Source organism: Thalassophryne amazonica, chromosome 19 (assembly GCF_902500255.1).
Source record: "Thalassophryne amazonica chromosome 19, fThaAma1.1, whole genome shotgun sequence".
NCBI lineage: Eukaryota > Metazoa > Chordata > Actinopteri > Batrachoidiformes > Batrachoididae > Thalassophryne > Thalassophryne amazonica.
In genome coordinates this window covers 20490475-20503468 of record NC_047121.1, presented here as the reverse complement: position 1 = coordinate 20503468, position 12994 = coordinate 20490475, and the positions used below count along the sequence as shown (strand labels likewise).

Below are 12994 nucleotides of genomic sequence, written 5' to 3'. Positions count from 1 at the left end.
GAATAACTATGATACAAAGCTTCACTTAAGTTACGAAATTCAAATATACAGAGCCATTTTCACATTTACATATGTACAAAGAAAATAACATTTTACGGCTGTACGAAGTGTTATTATTTAGGACATCTTTCCTTTTATACAGTTGGGTCTATAACTATTTGAGCAATGATGCTATTTTTCTAATTTCGCCTCTGTGCTCCATTACAGTGGAGCGGAAATGAAACAATCAAGATGTGCTTGAAATGTGGAGTTTCAGCTTCAGTTCAAGGGGTTTATCAAAAAATATCACATTAACCATGTAGGAATTAGTGCTGTTTCAATCTCAAGTCACTGAAAATGGCTTGGACTAGGAGGACTCATGATGGAAGCCACCAAGACACCAATGACAAGTCTGAAAGACTTATCTGTGGCTGTGATTGCAAAAAGTGTGCATAGTGTAACTTTCATCTGTTGCAGCACCAATCAGAGCTTCATCGTCCAGTCAGAGAAGCCTGTAACATTTGTCACGACTGGTTACTCAGATTTGAGAACTGCCTACTCCAGACAGATTTACCATAGAATACCACACTGTTTATATTTCAGTTGCATGGAAATATTCATGTTTCCAACCCCTGATTTGTTGAAAGAAAAGTGACCATAAAAGTGTAGATTAGTAATTCCAACACTCTTGACATTGAGTCGACTATGAGGACATCTTGAATGTTTTCTTTTCAGCTCCAGTGTGGTGGTGCACAGAGGCAAAATTTTAAAAATTACATCACTGCTGATCAACTTATGGACCTGGAGGGGGGACCTATGGAAGGACAGAAAAACATAATAAAGACTGAAGGCACTTTTATACCAAAACAAATACTGAAAAAATCATTATGTAGACTAACAGGAGGCAAGGGTATATGTGAGAGTCTTTACCCTTTGCACGATATGAAAAAAAAATGCTTATGAATGTAAACAAAAATGCTCACGCCCAGTTTCATTTACAGTGGATTCTTTGTGCCAACTCTTATAGTACAACATATAAAACTTTTTTTTCTGTTGTTGCACAATTGGATTGATGCATCAAGGCAGAGTAGAAAAGGCCCACGGCTTTGGGCTAAGGCAAGCAGGAACTGAACGCACTGAAGGGTAGAAAAAGATACCAGCTGCCAGTCAGAGAGTCAGTGAACGTTATTGATGCTGAGGCAAAGTCGAACAAAAAACAAAACAAAAAAACTGGAAGCTGTGACAAGAGAGTAGTTCTTGGTTCCAATGTGACGATAATAGAAGAAATCCAGAAGCTGCACACTACTATTTTCTAAGCCTTTGTTGTTGTTGTTGTTGTTTGGTTGGTTTTTTTTGGTAATAAGAAGCCTCGGTGCTGCAGTAGAACACGGCATGGATCAAACAATTATAGAAAATTAAAGCTTCTGAAATCTTCACTTGGTGCTTTAAAGGTTCCGTGACATTGATGACATTGCTTTTTTATGCTTTGAGATCCAGGACGTTCCCTCATACGTAATGGTCTTTCACGTCCTCACTCAGCTTGGCGGCGTTCAGGTTTTTACACCGGTTGTCTTTGGGGCTGTACGCTGTCCGGTGCGGGTCCTTCACCGGCCCGCTGTGCGTCGTGCAGATGACCCCTACTTTAACAATCATCCCTGTGTCCTGAGCCTCCTCCATGGAAGACTTTTGGGCAGGACACTTCTCCACCTGTCCCAGTGCCCTCTCCTCATCTTCCTCCTGCTCGCCTTCCTCCTCAGCCTCGGCTCCGTCACACGTCCTGTCAGAGGAGCCCATCAGTTTCTTGCATTCGTATTGAATGTCTTTTTTGCGGTTGTCCTTGTGGGTGTGGCTCCGCAGCTGGTTGTTGACTCTCATGTCCTCGGACTGGGATGCTCTCTCACGCTCTTTCTTCCTCTTGCGTGTCCACCAAACACAAAGAACGATGCAGAAGATCCAGAGAAGGCCAAAGACCACGCAGAGCACTGGGACAAGATATCCTGAATGACAAAAGGAGGACAAGTTACTAAATTGCACTTCCAAATACTTTGACATTTCAGGAAGTATATTTATTTGTTCTTCACTGTCTTAATTACAGGAAGACTAAAATAAATGCCATTCTCAAAGTGCATTTATACAGTATAGTTCAGTGATGAATGTGGGACATTAAAAAAAAAAAAAACTGACATTTTTAGCAAGGGCCGAAGGCCCGAAGCCCCTGGCGGGGGGTCTGAGGGTTATTCCCCAGAAAAATTTTAAATCTCAGATGCATGCTGGTGTATTTTAAGGTATATTTACCCATGAAAAAAATCTGCACAAAAAAATAAAAATTTTTGTTAGGTCACGTGACATGGATTACTCATCCTATTTGTGTTGTACTGCATTTAGAGTGCAAATTTGGTTCCATTTAGAGTGCAAAATTTGGTTCCATTTAGAGTGCAAATTTGGTTCCATTTAGAGTGCAAAATTTGGTTTCATAAGTTTGTTACATCGCACTCTGCACACACACACACGCACACATATGCACACACACCTACACAAACATGCACATACGCACGTGCACATACACTTGCACACAATGCGCACGCACACACACAAAACAAGTCCACTGCACTGTAAGTCCTCTGACGTGATTTTTTTTCACTGCACTGAGGAAATACACAGTCTTTCTTTATAGTACATGCACGCACAAGCGCCTTCCCACTTGTGTGAGCACGCACCACACGCAAGCTCACACAAGCCGGGCAGCCTTTAGCTTTAAAACAAACATAGCAGAGTTTGTTTCGCTGACAGACGACGATTTGATGCACAGCATGGCTGACTTCACTGTCAGAATTATTTTTGGACTCCTATTGAATTAAGTTTGTGTTGGATTGTTGATGTCAAAGCAGCAGTGACGCACCAAAGCTGGATTCATTTCTGACATTTTTTTCGCTGCACTCAGGAGGTACCAAAACGTAAGTGCATTTTCTGTTGTTTGTAAATTGATATAATATAAAATGACAAGGATCTATTTTAGCCGTTATATAAAACAAATAATGAATTTTTTTTTACATTCTTTCAGTGGAACGAATATTTAATTTCGCTTCACCTCGTTGAATGGTATGTTCCAGCTTTTGACCTCCATAAAATATTCCATAAAATATTCGTACCATTGAACTCATAAACATTCATTGTTTGTATATTATTCACTCAGATAAATTTGCAAAAGCTCCGTTGCTCAAACTTAACCCCTTAACGCCTGAATTTATATAGCTGTATATAAAAAAAATGTTTTGTGTGTGTTTTTGCCTTTATGTAGATGGTAAATAATGTTGAGTTTATTAATTTCACTTTTGCACAAAAAATAAATAGTAATTTTGGTATTTTGGTAATAATTTATGTTATAATGTTATAATAATAATAATCAATCAATCAATCAATCAATTTTTTTATATAGCGCCAAATCACAACAAACAGTTGCCCCAAGGCACTTTATATTGTAAGGCAAGGCCATATGATAATTATGTAAAACCCCAACGGTCAAAACGACCCCCTGTGAGCAAGCACTTGGCTACAGTGGGAAGGAAAAACTCCCTTTTAACAGGAAGAAACCTCCAGCAGAACCAGGCTCAGGGAGGGGCAGTCTTCTGCTGGGACTGGTTGGAGCTGAGGGAGAGAACCAGGAAAAAGACATGCTGTGGAGGGGAGCAGAGATCGATCACTAATGATTAAATGCAGAGTGGTGCATACAGAGCAAAAAGAGAAAGAAACAATGCATCAATAATAATGGTATGTTGCAAATTTGCAACAACAGGCATACTGGTCAGTTTGGTATGTTGCATATTTGAGTCAAATATTGTAGCATATATGCGACAGTAGGCGTTAAGGGGTTAATATTAATCTTTTGGTTATGACTTGCAGACTGAGAGCAAAACTTTCATCTGTATGCTAACACCGTTAGCATTTTTAGTAGGGATGAGCGAGTATAGCATTATCTGTATCTATATCTGTTCAACCATCTAAATTATCTGTATCTGTATCTGTACTCGGAGTGGGAAGGGCCTAAACCAGAGGTGGGCATGGTTTAACCGGAAATGGGTGGGGCTTACATCTGTACATTATTTTCAGTCTTAAATTGATATGGATTGATCAGAAGTTGCTATATTTATTGTTTATTTGAAAAATATTTACAGAACAGCCTCAAAATTGAGATTCAAATCAATGATTTTGATCACAAAAGTAAGAGAACTATTTACAGAACAAGTTTTTTTTTTATGAACTCAGAACTTGAATATTCTTAAGTGTATGAATGAATATTTACAGAACAGCCTCAGAATTGACATTCAATGTTTTTGATCACAAATGTAATCAATCAATCAATCAATCAATCAATTTTTTATATAGCACCAAATCACAACAAACAGTTGCCCCAAGGCGCTTTATATTGTAAGGCAAGGCCATACAATAATTATGTAAAACCCCAACGGTCAAAACGACCCCCTGTGAGCAAGCACTTGGCGACAGTGGGAAGGAAAAACTCCCTTTTAACAGGAAGAAACCTCCAGCAGAACCAGGCTCAGGGAGGGGCAGTCTTCTGCTAGGACTGGTTGGAGCTGAGGGAGAGAACCAGGAAAAAGACATGCTGTGGAGGGGAGCAGAGATCGATCACTAATGATTAAATGCAGAGTGGTGCATACAGAGCAAAAAGAGAAAGAAACAGTGCATCATGGGAACCCCCCAGCAGTCTACGTCTATAGCAGCATAACTAAGGGATGGTTCAGGGTCACCTGATCCAGCCCTAACTATAAGCTTTAGCAAAAAGGAAAGTTTTAAGCCTAATCTTAAAAGTAGAGAGGGTGTCTGTCTCCCTGATCTGAATTGGGAGCTGGTTCCACAGGAGAGGAGCCTGAAAGCTGAAGGCTCTGCCTCCCATTCTACTCTTACAAACCCTAGGAACTACAAGTAAGCCTGCAGTCTGAGAGCGAAGCGCTCTATTGGGGTGATATGGTACTACGAGGTCCCTAAGATAAGATGGGACCTGATTATTCAAAACCTTATAAGTAAGAAGAAGAATTTTAAATTCTATTCTAGAATTAACAGGAAGCCAATGAAGAGAGGCCAATATGGGTGAGATATGCTCTCTCCTTCTAGTCCCCGTCAGTACTCTAGCTGCAGCATTTTGAATTAACTGAAGGCTTTTCAGGGAACTTTTAGGACAACCCGATAATAATGAATTACAGTAGTCCAGCCTAGAGGAAATAAATGCATGAATTAGTTTTTCAGCATCACTCTGAGACAAGACCTTTCTAATTTTAGAGATATTGCGCAAATGCAAAAAAGCAGTCCTACATATTTGTTTAATATGCGCATTGAATGCCATATCCTGATCAAAAATGACTCCAAGATTTTTCACAGTATTACTAGAGGTCAGGGTAATGCCATCCAGAGTAAGGATCTGGTTAGACACCATGTCTGTGAAGAAGATTCCCCATTTACATGAACAAATTGTAATCTATTAGACAAATATGATTCAAACCACCGCAGCGCAGTGCCTTTAATACCTATGGCATGCTCTAATCTCTGTAATAAAATTTTATGGTCAACAGTATCAAAAGCAGCACTGAGGTCTAACAGAACAAGCACAGAGATGAGTCCACTGTCCGAGGCCATAAGAAGATCATTTGTAACCTTCACTAATGCTGTGTAATGTAAGAGAACTATTTACAGAACAAGTTTTTTTATGAACTCAGAACATGAATATTCTTAAGTGTATGAATGAATATTTACAGAACAGCCTCAGAATTGACATTCAATGTTTTTGATCACAATATTAAAGGAACTAGTTACAGAACAAGTTTGAATGAATATTCTTAAATGTATGAATGAGAAACAGAACAGCCTCAGAATTGACATTCAATGTAGTAAGAAATAATGAACTAAGTATGCATGAGTAAGAGCTGTCATAATCAACACAACTTTCTTTATTATTATTATTATTATTATTATTAATTTTATGATCAAACTGTGTTTTTTCCAATTATTTCTTTATTTTTACTACCTAACGTTATTGCCATTTTGATTAAGGTGTCTGTGCGAGAGAGGTTGTTGAGGTATATGGCATTGGAGAACATAAAGAAGGAATCATATCCTTAAACCTAGTTACAGCGCTTTCTGAAAGGCTGCTACTGTAATGAAACTTATTCCCCACTGCTGGGTAGTCCATCAGAGTAAATGTAAATGTTATTAAGAAATGATCAGACAGAAGGGGGGTTTCAGGGAATACTGTTAAGTCTTCAATTTCCATACCATATTTCAGAACAAGATCTAAGGTATGATTAAAGTGGTGGGTGGACTCAGGGGTGTTGACTCATTTAAACTAACATATTCATCCTGCTGTAACCAGGTTTTTGTAAGGCAGAATAAATCAATATGTTGATCAATTATTATATCATTTACTAACAGGGACTTAGAAGAGAGAGATCTAATGTTTAATAGACCACATTTAACTGTTTTAGTCTGTGGTGGAGTTGAAGGTGCTATATATTTTTTTCTTTTTGAATTTTTATGCTTAAATAGATTTTTGCTGGTTATTGGTGGTCTGGGAGCAGGCACCGTCTCTACGGGGATGGGGTAATGAGGGGATGGCAGGGGGAGAGAAGCTGCAGAGAGGTGTGTAAGACTACAACTCTGCTTCCTGGTCCCAACCCTGGATAGTCACGGTTTGGAGGATTTAAGAAAATTGGCCAGATTTCTAGAAATGAGAGCTGCTCCATCCAAAGTGGGATGGATGCCGTCTCTCCTAACAAGACCAGGTTTCCCCCCAATTATCTATGAAGCCCACCTCATTTTTTGGACACCACTCAGACAGCCAGCAATTCAGGGAGAACATGTGGCTAAACATGTCACTCCCGGTCCGACTGGGGAGGGGCCCAGAGAAAACTACAGAGTCCGACATTGTTTTTGCAAAGTTACACACCGATTCAGTGTTAATTTTAGTGACCTCCGATTGGCGTAACCGGGTGTCATTACTGCCGACATGAATTACAATCTTACCAAATTTACGCTTAGCCTTAGCCAGCAGTTTCAAATTTCCTTCAATGTCGCCTGCTCTGGCCCCCAGAAGACAATTGACTATGGTTGTTGGTGTCGCTAACTTCACATTTCTCAAAACAGAGTCGCCAATAACCAGTGTTTGTTCCTCGGCGGGTGTGTCGCCGAGTGGAGAAAACCGGTTAGAAATGTGAACGGGTTGGCGGTGTACACGGGGCTTCTGTTTAGAACTACGCTTCCTCCTCACAGTCACCCAGTCGGTCTGCTTTCCCAGCTGCTCGGGATCTGCCGGAGGGGAACTAACGGCGGCTAAGCTACCTTGGTCCGCACCGACTATAGGGGCCTGGCTAGCTGTAGGATTTTCCAGGGTGCGGAGCCGAGTCTCCAATTCGCCCAGCCTGGCCTCCAAAGCTACGAATAAGCTACACTTATTACAAGTACCATTACTGCTAAAGGAGGCAGAGGAATAACTAAACATTTCACACCCAGAGCAGAAAAGTGCGGGAGAGACAGGAGAAGCCGCCATGCTAAACCGGCTAAGAGCTAGTAGCTGCGCTAAGCTAGCGGATTCCTAAAAACACACAAAGTGAATAATGTGGAAATAATTTAGAGGTGATTCAGCAGAGGGAGTGCTTTAGTTAAGGCACGTGAACATTACACTGTGAAACAAATCGTTATCTAGTTAACTAGATCAATCTAACTGCACAGATTAAACAGCTAACAGATACAGCAAAACACTGCTGTGCTCCGGAACAGGAAGTGATACAATACCGCAGTGAGAGCCAACCACCAGTAGAGGCCTCCATTCCATTAACCATGGAATTGATCAGCTTGTCTCTGAACGTTATTGACACCATTTTTTCAACAAGGAAATCAGGGCTGGGGGACCCTGCGTGCCCAGATGGAATACCCTGTGGGCTATGTTCTCGACACCTGGGAGAAATTGCATGTTGGGTGCTAGATACCACTCTCTGTGGAGAACGTTGAAGATTTATTTATATTTTGTTTTATCATGGGAGGCCTGGTACATATTGGTTTATGTGCTGCCCAGACCTACTGGAGAATTGGCAAGATGGCTGCTACCAGAACCACGACCTCTCATCTGTCCATCATGATTAATGAGGCGATACAGTCTCAGACTGCGTTAACCCTTGAACTCAGAGATAAGCTGGATAACATTTTGGAGCAAACATACGTCTTGCAAAGGAAGATGTCGGAGACCAGGGAATGCTCATAAGTTGGATTTCGTTGGTCAGAGGAGCTGCAAATGTGTTGTCTCTGCTCACCTTTAAACATGGCAGGCTTATCAGCCTCCAAACGTCAAAACGCCCCGCTGTTTTCCTCCAGAAAAATTTCTACAGCCTTGGTGAACCATTCGGCTGCCCTCTTATCTTCTGCCCTCCCCGACAATCAGTCTGATGTTGTCAAGGCAACTCCAGACATTACACAAACACTGACAGAAACTCATAGAAACTCATCTGACTGATATGAACTCATCTCATCTGCACTCATGATGCACGCCCCATCTCTCCATCCACCTCCACCACCCCCCTGCCTCCGGCCTGCAACTCCCCCCAAGCTCACATCTGCGTGGGACACTGCTGCCCCCCCCGCCATTCACATTGCCTCGATTTGGATGACAGACTGTCTTAAAGTTTAGCGTACATAAACAATCAAATGTATATGTATGGGTGTTCTAATTCTGATATGTGCCATTATTATGTTCAACTTGTAATAATTGTGGATTAATTTTATTTTTGTCTGAGATGATTGGGTGGGAAGAAATTTTGTTGAACTTGTTGTAATGACAATAAATGTATCTATCTATTATTTATTAGAAAACAGTTGCTGAAGAGAACATGTGCCTTACCAATGGGTGGTGACTCCACCTGTGTTTCCCCTTTGACCTCCACCACAGCCAGCAAGATGGTGCTGTTATGGGGTTTGGCCAATGTGTTGATTATGGCGCTCACTGCTTTCTGGATCTGCCCACGATCACGGTCTTTGGATGACCCATCCTGCTCAAAGGACTACAGGGACAAAGGATACAAAGTCACAAGTTTGGACACACGTTCACGATCTGCTTCAACTTTATCAAAATCTCCCTACCCAGTAAATAACTTCAATTTAATTTCAATATAAGCATAAACATTTAAAAAAATCTTGGAAACACCTGAGAGGCAACACAAGTGTCCAGTCTTACTAATTTCTATGTTCTTTTGTTGACTTTATCAATCTGTGCCATCCAAACTGTCTGTGGTAAACCATAAATAAGTGCAAGTAGCTTGTCACAGGTCTATATCACAATGACGTTACCACAGGCACAGTGTTATTGCAGAGTTGTGGAAATGCTCAAAACATTTTGATGAACTGCAAGTTAAGCACAAGTCTGTCACCAGCTGTTGTACAACTTTGGTATCTCTCAACAGTAAAGGCAGACAGGATGACAAAAAGCTAATAAAACTGGCAACAAAAGTACAATATTGCATTTGTAATCACAAGTATTTGCACACTGTCACACCATCTGCGATCAAAACCTGTGGTAACATTGTGATCATGTGCGTTACATTAATGTAGTTCATTTCCTTCTCAACATTTCCATGAAATAACAGTGTGCCTCTTTAACACTGAAAGTTCATTTAATTTTACCAAAGGAAATATAACCTTGTTTTCCACTTTAAAAACATAATCAGCAATAAAGTAACAGTGCCCTGACATTGGTATGACTTTGATTGTCGTGACGATCCCACCCGCTGTGTTCCCAGCTGGACGGCAGCCTTTGTTCCACTGGCTGCCATGCATTGTGTGCTGGACACTGCATATATAAAATAATTATTTTATAGCAAATTAATCATTTTCTCTGCGGGTTTGCTTTTGAAAACACCTGTAATCGTTTCCGGAATCACAGAGGAGCACTTATGCTGCTGCTTTTCTCACGCGTGGGCGCTTAGTGAGGTGAAGAACGTATTTGGAGCTGTCTAAAAAGGTAATTATTTGTCATGTTTATATTGTAATAGCTTGGTAAAACAGTTGCATGTTCATCCCTTCTTGTGTGCAGCTGTAAAAATACATTTATGATAGCTTTAACATCTCGTTATAATCTTTCAGATGAGCTGTGCTGTGATGCGGTGTGCTGACGCAATTACTTGCACTCACACAAAGTGTTTTTGAATTGAATTGAATTGAATTGATTTATTTCGACACACATGGTTGAATTAAAAAAAAGAAATACAATATTTACAAACACAAAACAAAACAACAATACTGCTAAACAGAAAACAAAATACAACATTCCAGAACTGACCAAAATCAAAACCCATGTGACCGAAACGGGGTGGGTAGAAGCATAACTTATCAAGACCCACCCCTTGTTCCACAAATTCAATACATACACTCACTACTAGTTAGATTCATTGATACACCCAGACACACACACATATACATATATATACACATACACATATACACACACACACACACACATGTATGCATATATATATATATATACATACACATACATACACACACACACATCCATATATATATATATATATATATATATATATATATATATATACATACACACATACACACATATTCTTCTTTTTGACCTGTTTGTGCAATTTTCACTTGAAGTTCACATCATTAATGCGTGATGGAGATTTTGAACATTTCAAAATTTTCTTTGCACATGTGCATGAAGCCGCATACAGTTTACACTGGTATATAACGAGTTTGACAGGTTTACTCTTGTGCACGGCAGAGTGCGTGCAAGTGCACGGATCAAAGTTGTGCAAGTGTCAAGGGGTCTTGACCTTCATTTTGAGGTAATGAGTGAAAATGGGTAAAACCAAACAGGTCAAAAGAAGAAGAAATCAGGACTATTTGCCAAACTGTCAGAGATTCACTGTAGGTTGTGCAGGACAATAAACACATTCATCCATCAGAAGAGAAAAGAGATTCCCACATCTGGCAGACTGTGGAGTCCCCCGCTGAGACCACAGAGGGTGGAGATAATTGCCTAATAAGGTGATGAGAGTGACAGCAGGGAGGCTTTTGGGGAGCAGAGGGGGGATTAGCTCAGTGCAGTTCACTTCAATTAGAACAAACAATAGAGACAGCTGTGCTGCCTGCTCGGACGGGAACAAACACTCCTCTTTTCTTCTCCTGAGGAAATCAGCAGCTCATTCGCACACCCCTCGAGCCCCGCCCTCTGACTCAATGACTGACACCGATAAGACTGTGCATCTCTACTCGATGCTTTCAAGCAAATGGATTAATTGTGCTTTTTGTAAAACTACGTTCTTGCAGAGAAGTTTGTCTCTGGTGCCAATTTTCTCCTACTGCTGCTTCAAATGGATCTTCGAAGCTTACGCGTAGCCAAGGGTGGGCCTGGATGGGCCTGGGCCCGCCCACTTGTCAGCCAGGCCCATCCCATCCAATGAGAAGGCTGAGTCAACACTCGACAGTCTCCTGTTGCCTCATTGTATTCCTATGATATGGTATTGCATTAGCACTGAGCAACAATTAATAAATTTTGTCAAAAAAAATCTGATTCATCTTCTGTGATTTTTATTAATTAATTTTCAGAGTACAGTGGTCCCTCGCTATAACGCAGTTCACCTTTCGCGGCCTCGAAGTTTCACGGATTGTTTTAGTGCAATTTTGCATGCTTTTTTTTTTAACGGCGCATTGTGTTCTGTGTCCTTATCAGGCGGGCCGTTCGCGGCACTGGTCGGCATCACTGCGATTGCTCTCACTGCCTCCGATGCGCTTTCTGTGGGCTCGGTAAATGCAGCAGCGGGCCACCTCCTCCTGTCTGCTGTGCGGAATTGTGCCAAATCTGGCAACAGGTCCAGAGATACACTCGCTGTTTTGATCCGGATGTTGATCGCAGCCGCAGAGCTCCGTGGCCACCGAGAGAGGACTTGGATTCTTTGCGGGTCCCGCATCCATACCTCCGGAGGCAGTGAGCGAAGGGAGAGCTGCGCATTGTGTTCTGCGTGTGTCTGTTTAGCCCAGAAGAAAAAAGAGAGTGTTTACACAGGAGAGAAAAGTGAGAAAATGTTAATGCCTGTTTGAGAAAGTGTATAAAGTGTGTAGTGAGGGGTTTTACAGCCTTAAAACATCTATAATAATTCTAAAAACTAACGCTGACTTCTTTGCCGGATTTCGTTTATCGCGGGTTATTTTTGAACGTAACTCCCGCGATGAATGAGGGAGCACATTTTTCCTCAAATAAATAGTCTTCTGCGGGCCCTCATCACAATGCCAATAACAACATGCACCGTCGAACGACTGTTTTCTACTGTTAAATGGATAAAAACGTCCACCAGAACATCCATGTTGACTCACAGACTGAATGCACTCTCCGTGCTTTCCCTTGAAAGAAAACTGACTGAATCATTGGACTATGATGACGTGATAAGAGAGTTCAACAAAAAAACCCGTCATCTCCTGCTGTAGCATTAAAAGGATTCGTCAAATGTAAGTGTGAGACCATTAATTACTTTTTTCTTCTAAATAGGCCTAATTGTTAATATTATATTGCAACTGCCACAAATCATGTTGGTGTCCGTTCTGATGGTTTTTAATTTGGCCGCCGAGCCAACCTGTTTTCATGTTGCGGATATATTTTGAATTTTTTTTTTTAAAGGACTTTACATGACTAAGTATTGCGTTGCTGCTTGCATTGTCCATGGGGTGCTTGTGTCTGACACTTTGCGTCTGTGTAACTGTGCACACAGCGTCTGTGCAGTTGGCTGAGATGTGTTCATCATTAAACTTGGAATTCATTTTTGAAACAATGCCTTATTTAAATACCTATTGACGTTTTGGGTTTAGGCCGAGCCAAGCAGGCTACCAGACTTGCACTGAATGTGTGTGTGTGTGTGTGTGTGTGTGTGTGTGTGTGTGTGTGTGTGTGTGTGTGTGTGTGTGTGTGTGTGGCGCTGCACTGCAGCTTGCATTATCCATGAAGAGTACT

The 12994-nt window shown here is 41.1% G+C and overlaps 1 protein-coding gene across 2 annotated transcripts in view; it reads right to left on the bottom strand.

Moving 5' to 3' along the window:
* Positions 1 to 1035: 1035 nt before the first annotated feature.
* LOC117532088 (protein jagged-2-like) overlaps positions 1036 to 12994 on the bottom strand; it is a 216973-nt gene continuing 205014 nt past the window's right edge. For both annotated transcript variants that reach the window (XM_034195329.1, XM_034195330.1), the window contains 2 exons: positions 8879 to 9038; positions 1036 to 1976 (listed from right to left, as the gene is read on the bottom strand). In XM_034195329.1, the coding sequence (XP_034051220.1) occupies positions 1486 to 1976; positions 8879 to 9038 (651 nt within the window). In that variant the 3' untranslated portion in view covers positions 1036 to 1485. The remainder of the gene's footprint in view (positions 1977 to 8878; positions 9039 to 12994) is intronic.